At 45.1% G+C, this 26,290-nt stretch overlaps 2 protein-coding genes across 2 annotated transcripts in view; one reads left to right on the plus strand and one right to left on the minus strand.

Annotated features, from left to right (window-relative positions):
• The window catches only part of RALYL (RALY RNA binding protein like), a 1,862,755-nt gene that overhangs the window by 953,631 nt on the left and 882,834 nt on the right, over nucleotides 1–26,290 (plus strand). The gene's annotated exons all lie outside the window — the stretch shown is intronic.
• LOC141145313 (hemoglobin subunit alpha-3-like) lies at nucleotides 16,846–19,508 on the minus strand. Its single transcript, XM_073631889.1, has 3 exons — nucleotides 19,347–19,508; nucleotides 18,148–18,352; nucleotides 16,846–17,166 (listed from the first exon to the last, which is right to left on the minus strand). The coding sequence occupies exons 1-3, from the start codon at nucleotides 19,439–19,441 to the stop codon at nucleotides 17,038–17,040; spliced, it is 429 nt and encodes a 142-aa protein (XP_073487990.1). The 5' UTR covers nucleotides 19,442–19,508; the 3' UTR covers nucleotides 16,846–17,037.

The following is a 26,290-nucleotide window of genomic DNA, read 5'->3' on the forward strand; positions in this document are numbered from 1 at the left end:
AATTGTGTTGTCATAAATGACCGCTTTAAAAATCTTAAGATCCAGGAAATTAATATCTGTTACCAAAGCTGTAAGAGTCATCTTTTGAATGCTTTAGGCATATCCTTGAGCTTATCAATCCTCCTATTCAAGTTATTACAAATTCCAGACCAAAGGGTATGCAGGAAGACATTAGCGAATATTAATTCGCTAATGTCACACATCGCTCTCCCCCCGGGCCCACCCTTTTTTGCACGGAGGGGAGGAAGTGGGAGCTGGATGCCTCTAAAAAGAGGGTATCTGCCCCCCCCCCCACAAATGACATGCCATATATGGTATGTCAGGGGGTCACCTTTACTTAAAGCGTAAGTTACATTTCTGGGTGGAACTCCACTTTGAGGTGCTCCTTGGATTTTGGGCCTCTCTATGTGGCTAGCCTAAAAGTCTCATATGTGTTATCCCCATACTTAGGACAAATAGAAGAATGTGTTTTGGAGTGTACTTGTATTGTCTTTGCTGTGTGTGAGATTTACCTTGTAAAAATTATATCTTTGTGGGAAAAAAATTATTTACTTTCATCATATTTTAAAGAATTTGAGGAAAAAATTAGAACTTCAAAAAACTGATCATGCCTCTTACTAAATACCTCAGATAATCTATTTTCCAAAAAGTGGTCATTTGTACTGACTAGGGATGAGCCAAACACCCCCTGGTTCGGTTCGCACCAGAACCTGCGAACAGACCGAAAATTTGTGCGAACTTTAGAACCCCATTGAAGTCTATGGGACTCGAACGTTCAAAATCAAAAGTGCTAATTTTAAAAGCTAATTTGCATGGTATTGTCCTAAAAGTGTTTGGGGACCCGAGTCCTGCCCCAGGGGACATGCATCAATGCAAAAAAAAGTTTTAAAAACGGCCGTTTTTTCGGGAGCAGTGAATTTAGTGATGCTTAAAGTGAAAAAAAAGGGAAATATTCCTTTAAATATCGTACCTGGGGGGTGTCTATAGTATGCCTGTAAAGTGGCGCGTGTTTCCCGTGCTTAGAACAGTCCCTGCACAAAATTACATTTTTAAAGCAATAAAAGTCATTTAAAACTGCTTGCGGCTTTAATGTAATGTCGGGTCCCGGCAATATGGATGAAAATCAGTGAGACAAACGGCATGGGTACCCCCCCAGTCCATTACCAGGCCCTTTGGGTCTTGTATGGATATTAAGGGGAACCCAAATATCCAAATTAAAAAAAGGAAAGGCGTGGGGCCTTTGGTGGTGGTGGTGCTGGTGCCACAACACTGTAAGTCCTTACAGTTACTCTTGGTGGGTGCAGAAATGGGCCCTGCTGTGAAATATTAGATCAAGAATTGTAATTACTTGCACCTGTTGAACAGGGGCAGAAAAATTGTGCCTTTGGTGGTGGTGGTGCTGGTGCCACAACACTGTATGTTCTCACAGTTGCTCTTGGTGGGCGCAGAAACGGGTCCTGCTGTGAAATATTAGATCAAGAATTGTAATTACATGTCCCTGTTGAACAGGAGCAGAAAAATTGGGCCTTAGGCACTGGTGCCACAACACTGCAACCCCCTTCACAGATACTCTAATTGGAGCGCAGGAATGAGCCCTCCGGCAAATTATTGCATCAAAAATTGTAATTACACACCCCTGTTAAACAGGGGCTGAAAAATTGGGCCTTAGACACTGGTGGCGGCGCCCAGAACCAAAAATATTCTTACAAGCTATCAGCATGATCAATGAGGAGGAAGAGGATAGTCACTCAGCATAACAGGATAGTCACTCAGCATCAGCATATGCAGTCTTGAAGGGATCTGACATTTCAAAAAAAAGTATTCGGTTACATCAGCATCAGGTGCTTGGTAGCTGGTGGTGATCCAAGACTGATTCATTTTTATGAAGGTCAGTCGATCGACCGAGTCAGTGGACAGGCGCACCCTATGATCGGTTACAGAGCCTCCAGCAGCACTGAATGTGCGTTCCGAAAATACGCTGGATGCAGGACAGGCCAGTAGCTCAACTGCATACTGTGCAAGCTCTGGCCAGTGATCCATCCTCAAGACGCAGTAACCCAGAGGATTTTCGGTGGGAAAGGTGACCAAGTCAGATCTTGCCCCTAGGTATTCCTGCACCATGTAAAACAGACACTGGCGATGGTTGCTGGAACCGATCATACCTTGGGGCTGAGGACCAAAAAATTGTCTGAACGCATCGGTCAGACGGCCACCTTCTCCACTCTCCTTCTTTGACTGACCGAAGCCTCAGCAACACGTTGTCCAGGAACAGGAGTTTGTAACCTCCCAGTCTCTGGGAACGCGTTGCACAGACCTTTCTGCAAGGCCTCCCGAAGATGTTTCATCCTCTGCTCCCTCTGCGATGGCAAGATAAGGTTCGCAACCTTACCCTTGTAATGTGGATCAAGAAGGGTTACCAGCCAGTAACGATCCCTCTCCTTGATACCACGAATACGAGGATCCTTCTGCAGGCTTTTCAGGATCAGGGAGGCCATGCAGCATAGGTTTGCTGAGGCATTCGGTCCGGAGTCCTCTGGGTCACTAAGGACGACATGATCCACAGCCACCTCCTCCCAGCCACGTACAAGTCCATGGGTTTCTTGGGACTGTAAATGATCCCTTGAAGACTGCTGCTGATACTGAGTGCCAGTCTCCACCTTCATGCTGACACAATTCTCCTCCTCCTCGTCCTCTTCCTGTGTGATCGGCGGGCACGCAGGAAAACTGTCTGGATAAAGGGGGCCTTGAGAGGTAAGGAAGTCCTCCTCTTCCTGCCTCTGTTCTGCCTCAAGTGCCCTGTCCATTATTCCATGCAGCGTGTGCTCCAACAGGTGGACAAGGGGGACAGTCTCACTGATGCATGCATTGTCACTGCTCATCATCCTCGTGGCCTCCTCAAATGGTGACAGGACAGTGCATGCATCCCTGATCATGGCCCACTGCCGTGGGGAAAAAAAAACAAGCGCCCTGACCCTGTCCTGGTGCCGTAGTCGCACAGGGACTCATTGATGGCCCTCTGCTGCGTGTTCGGCCGCTGCAGCATGCCAACGTTGAGTTCCACCTGGTGGGCATGTCACAGATTAGGTCGTTCTTGGGCAGGTTAAATTCCTTTTGGAGGTCAGCCAGCCAAGCACTGGCATTATATGACCGGCGGAAATGCACACAGACTTTCCTGGCCTGCCTCAGGACATCCTGTAAGCCCGGGTCCCAGCCCAAGAACTGCTGCACCACCAAGTTAAGGACATGAGCCAAACAGGGCACATGGGTCAGTTGCCCCTGTCGGAGGGCGGAGAGGAGGTTGATGCCATTGTCGCAAACCACCATTCCTGGCTGAAGCTGGCATGGCATCAACCACCTCTGAGCGTGCCCCTGCAGAGCTGACAGAATCTTTGCCCCGTGTGGCTCCTGTCCCCCAAGCACACCAGCTCAAGCACCGCATGGCATCTTTTGATCTACATACTTGCGTAGCCCTTAGAACGCCTACGGAGCACCACTGGTTCTGAGGACAAAGCACAGGAAGAGGCCATGGAGGAAGAAGAAGAGGAGGGGGTGGAGGAGAGAGGTGTGTCAGAATCACCAGTAGTAGCATTTTGGAGTAGTGGTGGCGGAACAACCTCCAACACTACTGCACCTTGTCCTGCATCCTTCCCAGCTGCCAGAAGAGTCACCCAATGCGCCGTGAAAGATAGGTAACGTCCCTGTGCTATTAATAGGATCAGAAGAAGCACACAAGCACTTGTCTTCAGGTAGCTATAGGTGCAACTATGCAGGGTACACAGTACACTAACTGTAAATACTTCAAGACCCTACCTGTGCTATTAATAGGATCAGAAGAAGAACACCAGCACTTGTCTTCAGGTAGCTATACTGTAGGTGCAACTGTGCAGGGTACACAGTACACTAACTATAAATACTTCAAGAGCCTGCCTGTGCTATTAATAGGATCAGAAGAAGCAAACTAGCACTTGTCTTCAGGTAGCTATAGGTGCAACTGTGCAGGGTACACAGTACACTAACTGTAAATACTTCAAGAACCTACCTGTGCTATTAATAGGATCAGAAGAAGACCACAAGCACTTGTCTTCAGGTAGCTATACTGTTGGTGCAACAGTGCAGGGTACACAGTACACTAACCGTAAATACTTAAAGAGCCTGCCTGTGCTATTAATAGGATCAGAAGAAGAACACAAGCACTTGTCTTCAGGTAGCTATAGGTGCAACTGTGCAGGTAACACAGTAAACTAACTGTAAATACTTCAAGAGCCTGCCTGTGCTATTAATAGGATCAGAAGAAGAACACAAGCACTTGTCTTCAGGTAGCTATACTATAGGTGCAACTTTGCAGGGTACACAGTACACTAACTGTAAATACTTCAAGAGCCTGCCTGTGCTATTAATAGGATCAGAAGAAGAACACAAGCACTTGTCTTCAGGTAGCTATACTGTAGGTACAACTGTGCAGGGTACACAGTACACTAACTGTAAATACTGTAAAAAAGCAGTGACTTGACGGGACTTCCCTGTGGCGTCATGGGGAATGCCACAGGGAAGTCCCGTCATATCCCCGTGTGTCAGAGGGGGTGGGGTCACCGTATGGCCCCGCCCCCCGTTATTTAAGAACCGTCAGAAGAGGAGAAGCGTCACACAGTGGGAACCTCCCTCCATGCCACCATGGATGCGGACCGGCCCGGAGAAGAAGATGAAGAAGAGAAGAAGATGAAGAGAAGAGCGGGAGCCTCCCTCCATGCCATGGATGTGGAGCGGGCCGAGGAGAAGAAGGGAAGAAGACGCTGCGGAGAACATGCTGGAGGAGAACACCGGAGGAAGAACCAGAAGAGCCAGAAGAACCAGAAGAAGAAGAAGATGGAGGAAGAAACCGAAGGAAGATAGAAGATAGAAGAAAGAAGAAAGAAGAGCCATTTAAATAAAGGAATTGTCAAAAACTGTCTCTTGTCATTTTTAACATTTTTACCCCCTTACCATTTCACACAGAGGGGAGGGCCGGGATCTGGGGGTCCCCTTGTTAAAGGGGGCTTCCAGATTCCGATAAGCTCCCCGCCCACAGACCCCCACAACCACCGGCCAGGATTGTGGGGATGAGGCCCTTGTCCTCATCAACATGGGGACAAGGTGTTTTGGGGGGCTACCCCAAAGCACCCTCCCAATGTTGAGGGCATGTGGCCTGGTACGGTTCAGGAGGGGGGGCGCTCTCTCATCCCCCCCTCTTTTCCTGCGGCCTGCCAGGTTGCGTACTCAGATAAGGGTCTGGTATGGATTTTTGGGGGGACAGACTGACCCCCCACCCCTTCAAACTCTGCAGCAATGCTGGCAGCACTCATATGTCTATTTCCCTCTAATTTCCCTACTACCTCTGGATATGATGCTGAGCATGTTTAATCAACTTCTTTGGTCAATCATGGCGAGGCCTGTCCTGAGTGGAACCTGTCCTGTTAAACCGCTGTATGATCTTGGCCACCATGCTGAAGCTCAGTTTCAAGGTCTTGGCAATCTTCTTATAGCCCAGGCCATCTTTATGTAGAGCAACAATTCTTTTTTCTGATCCTCAGAGAGTTCTTTGCCATAAGTTGCCATGTTGAACTTCCAGTGACCAGTATGAGAAAGTGAGAGCGATAACACCAAATTTAACACACCTGCTCCCCATTCACACCTGAGACCTTGTAACACTAACGAGTCACATGACATTGGGGAGGGCAAATGGCTAACTGGGCACAATTTGGACATTTTCACTTAGGGGTGAACTCACTTTTGTTGACAGCGGTTTTGACATTAATGGCTGTGTGTTGAGTTATTTTGAGGGGAAAGCAAATTTACACTGTTATACAAGCTGTACACTTACTACTTTACATTATAGCAAAGTATTATTTCTTCAGTGTTGTCACATGAAAAGATATAATAAAATATTTACAAAAATGTGAGAAGTCTACTCACTTTTGTGAGATACTATATATATATATATATATATATATATATATATATATATATACTGTATATATATATATATATATATATATATATATATATATATATATATATATATATATATGTAGCACTAACTCACGGTGGAGCTGCTGATTTAAAGCGGGCTGTTACCGTCACCTTGTTACCTGTAATTTCACCAATACCGGGTCTAGGGGTTCCCGTTGAACTTACTATGAGGCAATGTAGGCACCAGTCACTTAAGTACTTTTTCAATGCTTTAATGGGGATAACTGGAAGAAGTAGCAGGATAGAGGTAGAAGGAGAGTTGCAGGGATGTTCAAATACCTTTTCTTGGCGTAGCGTCAAGGAATTTTAAATCTTTAGGATGGATGTATCCTCAGCTTAGGACTAAATCTTTGCCTGCCCGGATAGGTTTCTCTCACTAACCTAGCAGCCGGAACGCAGCACGAACAAAAAGTCTCTGCCACAGACTTGGGTGGAACAAACTCATAAGATCCTCTGCCACAGGATGTAGTAGTTTTTGATGAATAGTAATTTTTGATGAACAGCAAACACAGTACCAGAACCTTTAAGCCGACCCGGCAGTACTTGTGCGGTAGATTAGTTTAAGATGCATCCTCCAATCGAGTCACCAGGCCCTTCTTAAGACCAGCCTTAAGACCAGCCTCTTCCAAGATGGGTCCTCCCCTGGATCTTCCCGATTGTCCGGCTTCTTCCTGCAGGACAGACAGCACAGGACCATCCCAGCCATAGCAGGCCCCAGACAGGCTTCTGGGTCTACCCGCCCGGCTGCAGCAACGCAACCCTCCAAGCTGGAGGGCCACGAGATAGCACTCACTGAAACACACACCTCTAGGCAATGAGGGCCACGAGGCAAAAAGCTCCCCGAAATATGGCATCTGTCCCATAAATACCCTCTCCCAGAATACAAAATCGGAGGACCACCTCCGCCGAGTTATCTCTGGGACAGAAGAGCACCCATACACTTCAGCTTGTTGCTTTCCAACACTGATCCACGATGACAATGACACCCACAGGCACAATGTGGAACTGCGCGCAACACAGCCAAGCTGGAACAGAGGCTAAACTAACATGAGATTAAATCTGAACAATGTACAGCACAGATGACCCACTAAATTTACCTGCAAGCGGTAGACTGAAAAAAATCTACCAGCGCTACATACTCCCCCCACTACAATAGATGTTGTTCCCAATGTCTGCCAAAACACAACTCTCAAGCCTGAAAGTAGGTATTTGAACTTAGAACTTGGATGGAAAAAAGGAAAAGACAGTATAAAAATGTTACAGTTTTAACATTTATACAATAACATATTCACATAAGACATGTCACAAACCCTCACTATCTATTTAGCTGAAAAGACTAACAGCTTGATAGGAGATCTGATGGTTCCTGAAAGAAACAAAGTTAGACACACACAAAAATATACAGTATCATCACTAAACAAGTTAGGAGCAAAGCCTCATTCCAGCAGAAGAATGACAAATCTCTTCCCACAAATTTTCTTTTTTTTTTTTTTATGGACATAAACAAAAACAACTTGAAAAGTCCATCCCTATCTCTGGGCAAATTGTATCTTTTTGATAATGAAAATCCAGTCAGCAAAAATCTTTGGATCTAAAGATGCTGAGATGAATATAATCTCTTGACCACGGAGATCTCTAAACACAGACACTATCTAACTACATAACCCAAAGTTCTTTTGCATTATCATCAATAAAACCAGGGATCTGGCAATGTCAGTTTACTTCCTAGTTTATCCACGGTAGTGATAAAGTACACAATGTCATCTTTTCCAGGTCTGCAAATGACCACCTTGTCAGCATAGATGTGCCGACCATAGTTCCAATGCAGCAAACATCCATTGAAACGTTCATCCATGGCAACAGAATACCCAGCTTTCCGGAAAGGTTTTGGCACCGACAAATAGTCCCAAACAGCTTCACGGTACCATTGTTCCCGTTTGGTCTAAATTTCCTGCATAATTTCCTGAGTAACATAGGGAAATTCCAGACCATATTCTGTGGCAACTCGCTTGGTGAGCACTCTCTGTAAACGGGCAAGTCTAGGCAAAGTTCTATTTTTTCCCAAACCAGGAGGCACACAAGAATTCGGTGATTTATGCACCATAGATCCGACGGGTGTCGATTCAAACTCCAACAAACTAGCAACTTTAGACAACGTCTCCCTGGCAGCACTGTGCGGCTTCACACAAGGTGATGTCTTCCCAGAATCCAGAGCTGTCCATTCTGAGAAAGTCAGGGCAGAAGCAACGTCTTCACCCTGGGCCCACAATAGTTCCTGTGACATTGTCTCAAACAAATCATCATCACCGGAGAGATCTGACATAGAATCTATCTCCGAGTCTCTCAACTTCTCTGCAGGCAAATATTTACAGAGTCCCAGATATGTTCCCCTTTGATCTCTCACCCGTTCCTGATGTGGACTTCTCCGGATCCATATATTTCTCCGGCTCCGGTTCGGGTAGTCTCTGGGGTAGGCCTCGACCACGGCAGCGGGAAGCCTTCACATATCCCACCTTCCTCTGGACAGGTGCAACGGGGATAGGTGTGGTAGAAGTAGAAATGAAGGTGATGTCCGCTGATGAAGCGGTGACAGCGACATCTCCCTCTGAAACACTCTCGGTAGCAGATGAGATCATGGCCTGTTGCTCTCCAGCAGCAATGGCAGTAGTTTCCACTGTGGCAATACCTGTAGCTCAATGCACACGATAAGCACGGGGCGTTGTTGTAGGTTGCTCCACTGTGAACAAATATTCTCTGCACTGCAAAGATCGGACAAATGGACGGAGATGTATGGCCATTCCTTCACACTTGTGGCAAAGCATGCCCAGCCCTTCGATATCTCCAACTGTGTATAGTACGAACCGCCCCTTCAAACGAATGCCAGTATCTGTAAGCAGGGTTATGGTCAGCATAGCACTCGCAGAGGTACTCTTAGGGAACATCTTGGACCCCATAGTTGATGGTACCAATGGGAAAGAAGACATGGCTGCACTTCGATCCTCTCAACACGATCACGAGGCTTCTCTTCTCCCTTGGCGCCAAGTACACACACGCGTCCCACGCGGCAACAAGTAGATGTGGCTCCTCCCACTTGTTCTTCTGATCACGTAGCTCCCGGGCTTTTACTTCTCACCCACAGCCTATGCAGTCAGAAATAAAGTCCTGCAATTTAACCCCTTCTTTTCCTGGAAAAAGTGACAAAGTCCAGAAACCTCTTCTAGCATAAACTCTCGGTGAAATACTTCTCAGGGCTGCTTAGGGTAACGGCAAACAATCCTGGATGACGCCCCCAAATGTAGCACTAACTCACGGTGGAGCTGCTGACTTAAAGCAGGCTGTTACCATCACCTTGTTACCTGTAATTTCACCAATACCGGGTCTAGGGGTTCCCATTGAGCTTACTATGAGGCAATGTAGGCACCAGTCACTTAAGTACTTTTTCAATGCTTTAATGGGGATAACTGGAAGAAGTAGCAGGAAAGAGGTAGAAGGAGAGTTGCAGGGATGTTCAAATACCTTTTCTTGGCGTAGCTTCAAGGAATTTTAAATCTTTAGGATGGATGTATCGTCAGCTTAGGATTAAATCTTTGCCCGCCCGGATAGGTTTCTCTCACTAACCTAGCAGCCGGAACGCAGCACGAACAAAAAGTCTCTGCCACAGACTTGGGTGGAACAAACTCATACGATCCTCTGCCACAGGATGTAGTAGTTTTCAATGAATAGTAATTTTCGATGAACAGCAAACACGGTACCAGAACCTTTAAGCCAACCCGGCAGTACTTGTGCGGTAGATTCGTTTAAGATGCGTCCTCCAATCGAGTCACCAGGCCCTTCTTAAGACCAGCCTTGCATGATCTCTTCCAAGATAGGTCCTCCCCTGGATCTTCCCGATTGTCCGGCTTCTTCCCGCAGGACAGACAGCACAGGACCATCCCAGCCATAGCAGGCCCCAGACAGGCTTCTGGGTCTACCCGCCCGGCTGCAGCAATGCAACCCTCCAAGCCGGAGGGCCACGAGATAGCACTCACTGACACATACCTCTAGGCCATGAGGGCCACGAGGCAAAAAGCTCCCCGAAATATGGCGTCTGTCCCATAAATACCCTCTCCCAGAATGCAACTCGGAGGACCACCTCCGCCGAGTTATCTCCGGGACAGAAGAGCACTCATACACTTCAGCTTGTTGCTTTCCAACACTGACCCACGATGACAACGACACCCACAGGCACAATGTGGAACTGCGCGCAACACAGCCAAGCTGGAACAGAGGCTAAACTAACACGAGATTGAATCTGAACAATTCTACAGCACAGATGACCTACTAAATTTACCTACAAGTGGTAGATTGAAAAAATCTACCAGCGCTACACAGCCAAAGGTGTTTGGAATAGCTGTTTGTTCATATTGCATGGGGACAAGTCACAACTGCATGGGAGTCTTTTAAGGAGGCTCAATATATATATATGTTTTTAATCACACTTTGTTATAATAAAAATGTATGATTTTATAATACTCAGAAATATTGTTTATGTTGTGGAGTCATTCCTTGGAGGACACTGAGATAGTCCCGTTTTTCTTCATCCTATACATGCTTTTGCTTTTTGCTTTTTTTGGATGTGGTGCCCCTTTACTAAATATTTTGGCTCTTCCATTAGTGTATTCATTGGGATGACATCAATGCCACAAGATGCACCTTAAGCGTTAAATCCTCCCTGGGCTTCATCAGAGGCTAGAGTGCAGGGCTGATGCATCACACTATTAAACACTAGTTATGCCCATTGCTACCATGACAACTCAGGATACCTTAAGCTGTATATGCTGCCATGTCAAGGAGGGAGGTCCATTTAGATAGTAATGTGGAATACCGCTAACCCAGCCATTCATACTGCTCATGGAGAAAACACCCCCCCGCCATGATGTCCAGTGAACAAGTACATTAAACACACTGATAAATATTCCACATACTCTTTAGTGGACTGAAACAAACCTAGTTATAACTTCAACTCCACTACAAAGCAAACCTACATAGATGAAACACACAATTTATAATAAAACATAAAATATACAGTCAGGTCCATAAATATTGGGACATCGACACAATTCTAATCTTTTTGGCTCTATACACCACCACAATGGATTTAAAATGAAATGAACAAGATGTGCCTTAACTGCAGACTTTCAGCTTTAATTTGAGGATTATTTACATCCAAATCAAGTGAACGGTGTAGGAATTACAACAGTTTGTATGTGTGCCTCCCACTTTTTAAGGGACTAAAGGTAATGGGACAGATTAACAATCATCCATCAAACTTTCACTTTTTAATACTTGGTTGCAAATCCTTTGCAGGCAATTACAGCCTGAAGTCTGGAACACATAGACATCACCAGATGCTGGGTTTCATCCCTGGTGATGCTCCGCCAGGCCTCTACTGCAACTGTCTTCAGTTCCTGCTTGTTCTTGGGGCATTTTCCCTTCAGTTTTGTCTTCAGCAAGTGAATTGCATGCTCAATCAGATTCAGGTCGGGTGATTGACTTGGCCATTGCATAACATTCCACTTCTTTCCCTTAAAAAACTCTTTGGTTGCTTTTGCAGTATGCTTCAGGTCATTGTCAATCTGCACTGTGAAGCGCCATACAATGAGTTCTGAAGCATTTTGCTGAATATGAGCAGATAATATTGCCCGAAACACTTCAGAATTCATCCTGCTGCTTTTGTCAGCAGTCACATCATCAATAAATACAAGAGAACCAGTTCCATTGGCAGCCATACATGCCCACGCCATGACACTACCACCACCATGCTTCATTGATGAGGTGGTATGCTTTGGATCATGAGCAGTTCCTTTCCTTCTCCATACTCTTCTCTTCCCATCACCCTGGTACAAGTTGATCTTGGTCTCATTTGTCCATAGGATGTTGTTCCAGAACTGTGAATGCATTTTTAGATGTTGTTTGGCAAACTCTAATCCTCTGGTGAAGTATTCTCTTGATTGTTGACTTTGACACACATACACCTACCTCCTGGAGATTGTTCTTGATCTGGCCAACTGTTGTGAAGGGTGTTTTCTTCACCAGGGAAAGAATTCTTCGGTCATCCACCACAGTTGTTTTCCATGGTCTTCCGGGTCTTTTGGTGATGCTGAGCTCACCGGTGCGTTCTTTCTTTTTAAGGATGTTCCAAACAGTTGATTTGGCCACACCTTTTTGCTATCTCTCTGATGGGTTTGTTTTGTTTTTTCAGCCTAATGATGGCTTGCTTCACTGATAGTGACAGCTCTTTGGATCTCATATTGAGAGTTGACAGCAACAGATTCCAAATGCAAATAGCACACTTGAAATGAACTCTGGACCTTTTATGTGCTCCTTGTAAATGGGATAATGAGGGAATAACACACACCTGGCCATGGAACAGCTGAGCAGCCAATTGTCCCATTACTTTTGGTGCCTTAAAAAGTGTGAGGCACATATACAAACTGTTGTAATTCCTATACTGTTCACCTGATTTGGATGTAGATACCCTCAAATTAAAGCTGAAAGTCTGCAGATAAAGCACATCTTGTTTGTTTTATTTCAAACCCATTGTGGTGGTGTATAGAGCCAAAAAGACTAGAATTGTGTTGATGTCCCAATATTTATGGACCCGACTGTATATATAAATATATATAAATAAACATACATAAAAACATAAATTATTCATACAGACATCCCAAAACATACAGTACATCATGTAACCCATATAATCTACCTCTGACCCCTTCATATAATATATTGTGTAGGACCCATAAACCCACAGAGTATTCTATAACTAATAGTTTGGGATGTTATTGTTAGGCATCACTAATGAAACAGTTAAAATCAAACTCTAGGTTTAATTCCCCTGGTTTAAGAACTTTCATATCGTAAATCCTCCAAGGTTCCCTCCTATTACTTTGTCTTATGAAATTGCCCCTCTCAATTGTTTCTAACCTTTTCTCATCCGCAAAACTGCCTACCACTAGGATGGTTATTATGATATAATCTACAATGATTGGAAACACTATGTTTTTTAGTGTACCCTCTTTAGATATTATCTATGTGTTCTTTTATGCATACTGCCAATGATTTAGAGGTCCAACTCACATACTGCAGTCTGCATGGACATTCCAAAATGTACACCACACTCTCTGTAAAGCAAGAAATACAATCCTGAATAACACATTTCTGTCCTGTGGCCTTGGCCGTAATTTCTTTACTTTTTCTCACCTTTTTGGCAAAATAGGTAATAGGAAGACACACTTGAACAATTAATTCAAATTATAGGAAATCAACCAGGCTCTTGCACTAAATCTAATTTATTTAAGATTGCAGTATATGGTCACCTTTAACCAGTTACTAACTGGCCCATAGCCAAATGACGGCTGCAGGGCGGTTGGATAACTCTGGGAGGGTGTACAGTGACGTCCTCCCAGAATCCTGCTCTCGCGCGCCCCCTGGGGCGCGCACCCGAGAACATCCATGACCGCTGATTGCGGCCGTTTACCATGTGATCGTTCTGTCAAATGAGGGAGCGATCATATGTAAACAAACCATCATGTCATGACGCCGGTTCCTCCCTCCCCTCTCTGTACCGATCGGTACAGAGGGGGAGGGATCGGATGGCAGCAGCACTGTGGGCTGGATATGTAGTGCCCACAGCACTGCTCTGTGACAATTGCTGTCACATTGTCACATCCAGCCATCCATCCATGCTCAGCCATCCCTCCATGCTCAGCAATACCCTGCAATACTCTGCAATACCCTGCACTACTCTGCAATACTCTGCAATGCTCTGCAATACCCTGCAATGCTCTGCAATACTCTGCAATGCTCTGCATTACTCTGCAATACCCCACAATACTCTGCAATACCCTACAATACTCTGCAATAACATGCAATACCCCGCAATACCCTGCAATACTTTGCAATACTCTGCAATACCCCACAATACCCCGAAATACCCTGCAATACTCTGCAATACCCTGCAATACTCTGCAATACCCTGCAATACCCTGCAATACTCTGCAATACTCTGCAATACCCTGCAATATTCTGCAATACCCCGCAATACTCTGCAATACTCTGCAATACCCTACAATACCCCGCAATACCCTGCAATACTCTGCAATACCCCGCAATACTCTGCAATACCCTGCAATACTCTGCAATATCCTGCAATACTCTGCAGTACTCTGCAGTACTCTGCAATACTCTGCAATACCCTGCAATACTCTGCAATACCCCGCAATACTCTGCAATACCCCGCAATACTCTTCAATACTCTGCAATACCCTGCAATACCCTGCAATACCCCGCAATACTCTGCAATACTCTGCAATACTCTGCAATACCCCACAATACCCCACAATACCCTGCAATACACTGCAATACCCTGCAATACTCTGCAATATCCCTCAATACTCTGCAATACCCTGCAATACTCTGCAATACTCTGCAATACCCTGCAATACTCTGCAGTACTATGGGAAAAATGACAACTTCAAAAAATTCATCATGCATCTTTCTAAATACCTTGGAATGTCTTCTTTCCAAAAAGGGGTCATTTGGGGGGTATTTGTACTTTTCCGGCATGTTAGGGTCTCAAGAAATGAGATAGGCCGTCAGTACTTCAGGTGTGATCAATTTTCAGATATTGGCACCATAGCTTTTGGACTCTATAACTTTCAAACAGACCAAATAATATACACCAATTTGGGTTATTTTTACCAACGATATTTAGTGGTATAAATTTTGGCCAAAATATATGAAGAAAAATTACTAATTTGCAAAATTATATAACAGAAACTAATAAAAATGCATTTTTTACATAATTTTCGGTCTTTTTTCTTTTATAGCGGAAAAAATAAAGAACCCAGCGGTGATTAAATACCACCAAAAGAAAGCTCTATTTGTGTGAAAAAAAGGATAAAAATGTCATATAGGTACAGTGTTGCATGACTGAGTAACTGTCATTCAAAATGTGAGAGCACTGAAAGCTGAAAATTGGTCTGGTTATTAAAGCAGGATTCCGGCCAGCAAATTTTTTTTTTTAAAGTCAGCAGCTACAAACACTGAAGCTGCTGACTTTAAATAAGTAGACTTACATGTCCTGGGTGCGCGCGATGTCGGTCGCCCAAGGCTGACCTGTCCCTCGGCTCTCGGGTCCCGGCACCACCATCCTAAGTAAGGGAAACAGGCAGTGGAGCCTTGCGGCTTCACTGCCAGTTTCCTACTGCACACACACAGTTCCCAGAAGGCAACGGGGCCACTCACCGAGGAGCATTATGCGCTGCGGAATAGGAAGAGGCAGATTAGGAAGACTGCCTAGCAACAAGGGTTTCAGGTAAGTAAATTTTTTCTTTTTTTTCACATATTTTTTTTTTCTTTTTTTAAGATTTTTGGTGCAATTTTCTTTTTTTTTTGGGTGGCCCTCCACTTTAAGGGGGTTTAAGTGTCCAGTGGTCAAGTGGTTAAAGATCAAGATCTGAAAAAGATGAATTAATTAGGTTTAGAAACACTTCCCTGTTCTTTGTAATGTATTGAAAGATTTGGGTAAAAAAAGAAAAAAACACATTTCAAAGATATATTAGAAGTAATAGGAATGAGATTAGCATCAGAAGGGTTAATTAACTGAGAACACCTACTAATTGCCTAGCAAGACACATCCAATGAGATGAAATTAACCAATTGTATTGTGTGTGCACTATTATCAATGAGAAAACCGCAATTAACCTAGCGACAGTTGCAGTTTAGATATGCAGGTATTTATTATCGCTACTTGTGCTTCAATGTGCACCGATTCGCACGTTCGATTTTTGACTTTTCCCGGCACACCGATTAATGTATGTACTGGTGCAGTGCCTTTTTCTTAGTAAATGACCCTCATAGTGTCTAATAAAACTGTCAAGGACCGCTCACTACAATACGATGAGTCATCCCAAAAAATGAAACAAAACATATAGTACATAAAAAAGAAGTTCATAACATTGGACATGTATATGAACATTGCCTGTGTCGGAGGTGATGCGGTGCATGTCAAAAAGTCTCATAGAACAGAAAGGGTAACATTAACAAAAGGTTAAAACTCTGATACAGTGAGAGGTGAGGCCATCCATCCACCCCAGACCTTATCAAATTTGAGAAGCGCCCTCCTGTTCAGATATGTGGCTTCATAAAAGGGTAGTGCCCTTTTCACTGAAACCTTCCAGTACATCGGTCCGATGCTGCATCTGTCCCCCAGTGCCTCTACACTGAGAACTGAGCGATCGAACACCGCTGATGGCTCGGTTCTCACAGCTCCCCGAGTAGAGAGCTGCTGACTGTCAATCAGCAGCTCTCTGCTCTGCTCACTCATTAGAGCGCTGAGCTTTGGAGGGGCAGGGAGCAGCCGTCTCAGTCTCTCTGAGCTGAGAGGCTGAGAGGTTTGAGAGGGTTGTCAGTCTAGGCACCTGGTGGATCCAGACTCCCATTGTTGGGATGATGTGGTGCCTGGACTGATTTCTGTGACATCAAAACGGTCACAGGAGTGCAAAACGAATTGCACTCCTGTGATCCATAGGTGAAGCCCAGCCAAATGAGCTTTGGCTGGGCTTCTCCTTTAAGTAAGTTCACCCTTCCTATCAGGGAGAGAGGGAGATTTTGCCAAGCACAAATGTTTTGCTTAAAAATTTATATAATGGGTGTCACATTCAACCTAATAAAGTCTGAGACTGAGTTAGTAATAGTAAGCCCCTGGTCTGATTTTTTTAAAGAGACACAGTAACTGAATACATTAATATTAAACCATCAATAAACAAAAAGATAATAATACAGTTGAGGCGGAAATGAAAAATATTTTCAGCTTTATTTAAGAGTACATATAGATACAGATTTATATTTGATGGACAATTTACAGAAGTAAATACTTTTCAAAAAACATTGCAACTAAGTTGTAACTGAAATGGGCCCAGAGAGCGCTTTATTGCACGTTGTTTTACTTTCTGTAATTTCTGATGTAGACTGTTATACAGGGTGGATTTATCTGTACTTGGAGGTGAGGACTGCAGAGACTAGAGCAAGGAATTTGTCAAAGGCAGCCTGAACCTTAGGAGTGAAATCACCAGGGAAGTGAGAAGCCAAGACCACCTGGATAACATGAGACAGCAGCTGCAAAGAGAAATAGAGGATATATTATTTTTGTGTACATAGACACACTTGTATTATTTAATAAGGACAGTAATGTTCAAACTGCTTTTTGAAATTACATTTTTTTAATTTAATGTAGTCTTAAAAGAGAAGTATGGGTTTGGTGGTTATTGTAGAATCATACTTACCTAGGTGTATGCAGCATTTGTCCAATGCTGCATCTGTCCCCTGGAGCCTCTTCACTGAGAACCGAGCAATCAAACATCGCTGATGGCTCGGTTCTCTCAGCTCCCAGCGCAGAGAGCTGCTACCTGTCTATCAGCAGCTCTCCTGCTCTGCTCCTCCACGCTCACTGGATCCCTGAGCTGTGGAGGGGCAGGGATCAGCCATTTCAGCCTCTCAGCGGCTCGCTGAGAGGCTGAGACGGCCATCAGTCCAGGCACCTGTCAGATCCAGACTCACAAAGTCGAGCTGATGTGGTGCCTGGACTGATCTCTATGATGACAGCAGAGAGCGGACTTCAGACCGCTCTCTGCTGAAAGTGGGTCACAGGAGTGCAAAACGAGTTGCACTCCTGTGACCCATAGGAGAAGCCCAGCCAAATGAGCTCAGGCTGGACTTCTCCTTTAAAGGTTACAGAGCAAACTGCTTCTTTTAAAAGGTACCCAATGAAAGTATCTGGTGGAAGGTGCTCTTCTCCAAATCCAGGGATACAACACTACCTTACCTTACCTGCCTATAATGGTTACTCTCTGGCTTCAATACCTTCCAAGTTATTGACCCAAAAATAATATGCATATCAAGAGTTTTGACTTCACATTTTATTGACTCATAAAAAAACTTGAATGTAGGGAATAATCATGACAGACCAGAAGCTAGTTTTTGTAGATGGGTCGGCCATAACAGCCTTTATGTTTGTCATGACAACTTTCCTAAAGACTGACAGAAAATTTACAGTATATTGGTCACGTATATTGTATAGAAATATTCAGTAGTACTTACAGGAAAGTTTCCTGGATCCACTCTTAGGTTGTAGGCATGCAGGTCACTGAGGGAGGACAGGTTGCCAGCAAGGTCATCCAGGTGATTGGCTGCACTGGCAAGAGCATTAATAATCTTTCCACCATGTGTGTTGAGGTCAGCAGAGCCAGGGGTCAGGTCAAAGTGGGTGAAATAAGTCTTGGTCTGGGGGAAGCTAAGGAGAAGCCTAAACATAACAAAAATAAAATAAAAAGAAACAGATATTAATACATGGAAACAATTTGAAATAAATCTAACCACACACACTTCTGACCTGATATTATGCGTCTGTGGTTAATATGGTAGGATATAGAAATAACTAATTCCCTGTTAAACTGTAAGCATTTAGTAAGCACATTTTTCCTTTAGCTACTGTTTGTATAAACACCAGGAAAGTAAAGTTATCACATTTGTATTCCTTCACTGATGTTAAAGCTAGCAGAAGAAGAACGGTGCTGTCCTTCAAGAAATTGACCTTAGACAAAATGATTCTTTGTTTCATGCCTTGATGGTAACTATTTGCACACAAATGGTACATAATGTATGATATATAAAATACCAGTAGTAGCAATCACTAATGACTTACACCAGGGATATGCAATTAGGGGACCTCCAGCTGTTGCAGAACTACAAGTCCCATGAGGCATAGCAAGACACCCAGAGGCAGATACATGATGGGACTTGTAATTTTGCAACATCTGGAGGTCCGCTAATTGCATATCCCTGACTTACACTGTGGGTGCTCAACCTGTGGCACTCCAGCTTTTGTGGAACTACAAGTCTGATGAGGCATTGCAAGGCACTGACAGTTACAAACATTACTCCCAAAGGCATGATAGAACTTGTAGTTCCACAACAGCTGGAGGGCCACAGGTTGAGCACCCATGACTTACATCTATCTCTCTTTTCATTGATGCTTGACTTCCCCATAGAACTAATTTTTAGTTTTGTAGGGTAGGGACAGGTTAGAAAATTTTATCGGTAGTGTCTTCGTTTTTTAAAAAGACTATACACATAGATCATAGAACTAGAATGACGTAACCCATGTAATGAATAAAAGTTTGTAAGTTTAACTTGTTACATTAACCTAAGAACTCCTGTGCTGTTACATTAAACATCCAGTTGAAATTGCACACTGTATTTGTTTATATAACATATAACCAAGAATCAAAGAACCATACCTGGTCAAAGCCTCAGAGCCCAGAGCACTGGCCTGAGATCCAATCTTTCCCACTATGGAAAGCACAGCAGCCTTCTCACTTGCAGATAGACTCATTGTGATGATCGGGAGTTGGTACAGTACAAGTTAGATCAGCTTGGCAACTCAAGAAAGGTCCACGTTAAACTGAAAATCTTGCCAGTTTTTAAAGCATTAGGATACCATTCACAATAGTCAAGATGCATTTCTATTGGCTGAAAACTGCAAACCACCCATTAGAACTGACTTATCTTCTGAACCATACATGCTGTATGTGCTGATATAGGGTAAGCATCTTATCACTATATGCTGATTACAAAGCATATACACTCCTTTTGGGTTTACTGAGCTATTGCTGATCATTACAGTTTAACATATTAAAATACACGGCATTACACATATATTTTAAATGTACTCAATTAGATAGTATTTGAGTTGAAAACAATATTTGTGATTGTTTTGATTAATGTTTTATCTCTTTTCTATCCTTTTGGTTATCAAGAATACCAATCAAGTGTAGTTTTAACAGAAAAAGTCCAATCATTTCTAAACAATCATACTTGCACCCTATACTTTATTATTTTGAAAGTAACAAGATTTATAGACTTTTGTTAGGCACTAAAGCATGTCTAGTATGACCTTAATATAAGTAGACAGGTGGGGTTTACTAAAACTGGAGAACACAGAAACTGGTGTAGCTGTGCATGGTCGCCAATCAGCTTCTAACTTCAGCTTCTTCAATTAAGCTTTAAAGACAAACCTGGAGCTGCACCAGATTTTGCATGCTTCAGTTTTAGTAAATCATCCCCAGTATATTTCAAGTTGTTGCAAATGGGCACTCTCAGTAATCACTCTCTCATAGTCATCAGACTTACAAGAACCAGTATTCCGTATGTATGGTAAGAAATGAGGGAAGAAAGGGGGGTGGGGGGAGAAGAAAACTGTGGGAGAAAGCATGAAAGGGGAGGAAAGGTACCCAGGTCCAGGGAAATGTAAAGGAGAAGATGAAAACCAGAGAGAGGGGGGAAGGAGGAGGGGAGGGAAAGAGAAGGGGTGGGAGGGGGAAGGATGGGTTTGGGGAGAAGGGGGGGGGGGGGGAAACATGAGGAAGGGGGAAAAAGGGAAAGGGGGGGTATGAAAAGGAAGGGAAAGAGGAAAACAGGAGGAAGGGAAAAAGGACAGAAGGGGAAACAGGTCAGAAACTCAAATAGATATTTATAAATAGCTACCTGAACTGGCTGAGTAAAAACATATAGCGCCAAGGGGGGAGAAGGAAAACTTACAAGGGTGCATAGGATGGTACACTAGCCCCACATAGAATACAAACATTGCCGAGTCTGAGCCCCCACAGTGCGCATGTACGAAGAATCGCGAATGCACATTTGTGCACAGATGGAGGCCAAAGGGCCAGGAAGGCCCAAGCCATAGCTGACGCAAGTAGTGCTTGAGCTGGCCTCAACTCAGGCATCATGAATAGGGATGAGCCTAACACCCCCCGGTTCGGTTTACACCAGAACCTGCGAACGGACCGAAAATTCGCACGAACGTTAGAACCCCATGTTCTAACATCTATGACGTCTATGGAACTCGAACGTTCGAAATCAAAAGTGCTCATTTTAAAGGCTAATTTGCATGGTATTGTCCTAAAAAGGGTTTGGGGACCCGGGTCCTGCCCCAGGGGACATGTATCAATGCAAAAACAACTTTTAAAAATGGCCGTTTTTTCGGGAGCAGTGATTTTAATGATGCTTAAAGTAAAAAAAAAAAAAAGTGAGATATTTCTTTAAATATCGTACCGGGGGGGTGTCTATAGTATGCCTGTAAAGTGTTTCCCGTGCTTAGAACAGTCTCTGCACAAAATGTCATTTTTAAAGGAAAAAAAGTCATTTAAAACTGCTTGCGGCTTTAATGTAATGTCGGGTCCTGGCAATATGGATGAAAATCAGTGAGACAAACAGCATGGGTACCCCCCAGTCCATTACCAGGCCCTTTGGGTCTTGTATGGATATTAAGGGGAACCCTGCACCTAAATTAAAAAAAGGAAAGGCATGGGGCCACTAGGCCCTATATACTCTAAACAGCAGTATACAGGCGGTGCAAACAAGACAGGGACTGTAGGTTTGTTGTTAAGTAGAATCTGGTTGTAATTTTGAACTGGTACATTTTGAACATGTTTAGCTCCAGCCAAAAAATCTATTTTAAGCTTTTTGGAAAACATAGGGAAGGGTTATCACCCCTGTGACATTTGTTTTGCTGTCTGTGCTCCTCTTCAGAAGATTTCACCTCACTTTTTGTCCCAATGACAAATGTTTTTTGAAAATGTGGGTTTTTTTGTGAAACAAGGATTGGTGATAAAGCATCAGTGGAAAGGAGAAACGTTTTTCCCATATTAACTCTTAGAGAATTTCCCTTCCTAGGGGTAGATTTCATCTCACTTCCTGTTTTCTCCTTCCGTTAGCAAGTAGGAGTCGTTTGTAAGTTGGATGTTTGAAAGTAGGGGCCTGCCCTATATACTCAGCAGAAATTTGGGCCTTAGGTGTTGTTGTGGCCACAACACTGAAGGCCCTCACAGGGCCCTGCTGTGAAATATTAGATCAAGAATTGTAATTACATGCCCCTGTTGAACAGGGGGCAGAAAAATTGGGCCTTTGGTGGTGGTGGTGCTAGTGCCGCAACACTGTCCTCACTCGCTCTTGGTGGGCGCAGAAACGGGCTCTGCTGTGAAATATTAGAACAAGAATTGTAATTACATTCCCCTGTTGAACAGGGGCTGAAAAATTGGGCCTTAGGCACTGGTGCCACAACACTGCAACCCCTCACAGATACTCTAGTTGGAACACAGAAACTAGCCCTGCTGCAAAGTATTGCATCAGAAATTGTAATTACACGCCCCTGTTAAACAGGGGCTGAAAAATTGGGCCTTAGGCACTGGTGGTGGCGCCCAGAACCAAAAATGTTCTTACAAGCTATCAGCGTGATCATTGAGGAGGAAGAGGATAATTACTCAGCATCAGCATAGGCAGTCTTTGTAGGGATCTGAGATTTAAAAAAAAAATATTCGGCTACATCAGCATCAGGTGCTTGGTAGCTGGTGGTGATCCAAGACTGATTCATTTTTATGAAGGTCAGTCGAGTTGGTGGACAGACGCACCCTGTGATCGGTTACAAAGCCTCCAGCAGCACTGAATGTGCGTTCCGAAAGAACGCTGGATGCAGGACAGGCCAGTAGCTCAATTGCATACTGTGCAAGCTCTGGCCAGTGATCCATCCTCAAGACCAAGTAACCCAGAGGATTTTCGGTGGGAAAGGTGTCCAAGTCAGATCTTGCCCCTAGGTATTCCTGCACCATGTAAAACAGACGCTGGCGATGGTTGCTGGAACCGATCATACCTTGGGGCTGAGGACCAAAAAATTGTTTGAACGCATCGGTCAGACGGCCACCTTCTCCACCGCTCCTTCTTGGACTGACCGAAGCCTCAGCAACACGTTGTCCATAAACAGGAGTTTGTAACCTCCCAGTCTCTGGGAACGCGTTGCACAGACCTTTCTGCAAGGCCTCCCGAAGATGTTTCATCCTCTGCTCCCTCTGCGATGGCAAGATAAGGTCCGCAACCTTACCCTTGTAACGTGGATCAAGGAGGGTTGCCAGCCAGTATTGGTCCTTCTCCTTGATACCACGAATACGAGGATCCTTACGCAGGCTTTCCAGGATCAGGGAGGCCATGCAGCGTAGGTTTGCAGAGGCATTCGGTCCGGAGTCCTCTGGGTCACTAAGGACGGCATGGTCCGCAGCCACCTCCTCCCAGCCACGTACAAGTCCATGTGTTTCTTGGGACTGATCCCTTAAAGACTGCTGCTGATGCTGAGTGCCAGGCTCCACCTCCATACTGACACAATCCTCCTCGTCCTCTTTCTGTGTGATCGGCGGGCACGCAGGAACACTGTCTGGATAAAGGGGGCCTTGAGAGGTAAGGAAGTCCTCCTCTTCCTGCCTCTGTTCTGCCTCAAGTGCCCTGTCCATTATTCCACACAGCGTGTGCTCCAACAGGTGGACAAGGGGGACAGTGTCACTGATGCATGCACTGTCACTGCTCACCATCCTCGTGGCCTCCTCAAATGGTGACAGGACAGTGCATGCATCCCTGATCATGGCCCACTGCCGTGGGGAAAAAAAAAACAAGCTCCCCTAACCCTGTCCTGGTGCCATAGTCACACAGGTACTCATTGATGGCCCTCTGCTGTGTGTGCAGCCGCTGCAACATGGCCAACGTTGAGTTCCACCTGGTGGGCATGTCACAGATTAGGCGGTTCTTGAGCAGGTTAAACTCCTTTTGGAGGTCTGCCAGCTGAGCACTGGCATTATATGACCGGCGGAAATGCACACAGACTTCCCTGGCCTGCCTCAGGACAGCCTGTAAGCCTGGGTACCTGCCCAAGAACTGCTGCACCACCAAGTTAAGGACGTGAGCCAAACAGGGCACATGAGTCATTTGTCTCTGTCGGAGGGCAGAGAGGAGGTTGGTGCCATTGTCGCAAACCACCATTCCTGCCTTAAGTTGGCATGGCATCAACCACCTCTGAACCTGCCCCTGCAGAGCTGACAGAACCTCTGCCCCAGTGTGGCTCCTGTCCCCCAAGCACACCAGCTCAAGCACCGCATGGCATCTTTTGGCCTGCATACTTGCGTAGCCCCTTGAACGGCACAGAAAGAGGCCATGGAGGAAGAAGAAGAGGAGGAGGTGGAGGAGAGAGGTGTGTCACAATCATTAGTAGTGGCATTTTGGAGGCATGGTGGCAGGACAACCTCCAACACTACTGCACCTTGTCCTGCATCCTTCCCAGCTGCCAGCAGAGTCACTCAATGCGCGGTGAAACTTAGGTAATGTCCCTGTCCATACCTGCTGGACCATGAGTCAGCGGTAATATGCACCTTACCGCTGACCACCCTGTCCAGCGAGGCCAAGACATTGCGTTCCACATGCCGGTAGAGAGCCGGAATCGCCTTCCGTGAGAAAAAGTGGCATTTGGGTACCTGCCACTGAGGAACCGCACATTCCACAAACTCACGGAAGGGGGCAGAGTCTGCCAACTGAAAAGGCAGCAGTTGAAGTGCTAGCAATTTTGCCAAGCTAGCATTCAACCGCTGGGCATGTGGATGGCTGGGAGTGAACTTCTTTCGGCGGTGCAGCAGCTGGGGCAGGGAAATTTGCCTGGTACAATCTGACGTCAGTGTACCGAAAGCAGATTGCCCACAAGTACTTGGCTGTGACACACCTAATTCTACACCTTCATTCCTCTCAGTGCAGGTCTCAGAGAGGACTGAAGGTATAGTGGGGTTGGAGATCTCAGCTGATGAGGAGCAAGGAGAGGTCCTCTTTGTTCTTTGGTGTGGGTCTTTTAGATACACTTGCCAACGAACTGCATGGCAGGTCAACATATGTCTGGTCAAGCATGTGGTGCCCAAGCGGGAGATGTTTTGGCCACGCGAGATACGCTTGAGACATATGTTGCAAATAGCAGCGGTGCGATCTGATGCACTCGTCTCAAAAAAGGCCCACACCAAAGAACTTTTGGAATAACGCACAGAGACAGCAGCGCACTGCACATGCAGAGCTTTGGGGTGTGATGCAGTCAGTGTGCTGCCCTTAGGCTGGCCCCTGGAGAGCATCCTGCCTCGTTGGTGATGTGCCTCCTCCTCCTCCTCCTCTCAACTATCAGGCACCCACGTTGAGTCAGTGACCTCATCATCCCCTCCCTCCTCATCACTGGAGCAAACCTGGCAGTATGCTGCAGCAGGGGGAGCATGACTGCCAGATTGCTGTCCTTCTTGGGCACCCCCTCTGTCCGTGCTCACGTTACTGCCTTCATCTAGCTCAGTATCATCATCAGAGCCTTCTAAACACTGGGAATCCTCCTGGAGCATGTACCCAACACTGTGGTCAAACAGTTCGAGGAGCTCCTCAGGAGGACATGGTGGAGCTAGGGAAGGAGTCACTGATGCCATTGAGCCGAGGGAAGAGGCCGCGTTGGCAGCTGCTTTGCCAGACAAAGTACCCTGAGCATGGGTGAGAGAGGATGAGGAGGATGAGGACGGCTTGGTCATCCACTCGACCAAGTCTTACGCATGTTGCGGCTCAACACGGCCAGCTCCTGAAAAAAAGACCAAGCGTGTCCCCCACGGCCACGTGCTGATGAGGATGCACCGTCTCCACGACCAGCACTGTTGCCTCTAGACACAGAGCCTGCTTGCCCTCTTATATTGGCTTGTGACTGTCTGCCTCTCCTTGTTGGCCTTCCAGACATACTAATGGCCTGTAGCTGCACTAAGCTGGAATATATATATATATATATATATATATATATATATATATATATATATAAACGATACTGCAGCTAGCAAATTCAACTGCCTGCCTGTAGTATGAGAACACCACCAACCTTCTACAGGTATCTTTAGCTGAACACTGTGCAGAGCTCGCAAAAAACTAACTTGTAGCTTATTTAGCTGCCTGCTGTAGTGATAGGATCAGGAAAACACCACCAACCTTCTACAGGTAGCTTTAAGTGAACACAGTGCAGAGCTCGCAAAAAACAAACTTGTAGCTTATTTAGCTGCCTGCGGTAGTGATAGGATCAGGAAAACACCACCAACTTTCTACAGGTAGCTTTAGCTGAACACTGTGCAGAGCTCGCACTACACTAACGTGTAGTTTTAGCTGAACACTGTGAGGAGGACGCACTACACTAACTTGTAACTTTTGCTGAACACTGTTCAGAGGACGCACTACACTAACTTGTAGCTTTAGCTGAACACTGTGCAGAGGTCGCACTACACTAACTTGTAGTTTTAGCTGAACACTGTTCAGAGGATGCACTACACTAACTTGTAGTTTTAGCTGAACACTGTGAGGAGGACGCACTACACCA

The sequence above is a fragment of the Aquarana catesbeiana genome, linkage group LG05 (genome assembly GCF_042186555.1).
Source record: "Aquarana catesbeiana isolate 2022-GZ linkage group LG05, ASM4218655v1, whole genome shotgun sequence".
NCBI classification, from domain to species: domain Eukaryota; kingdom Metazoa; phylum Chordata; class Amphibia; order Anura; family Ranidae; genus Aquarana; species Aquarana catesbeiana.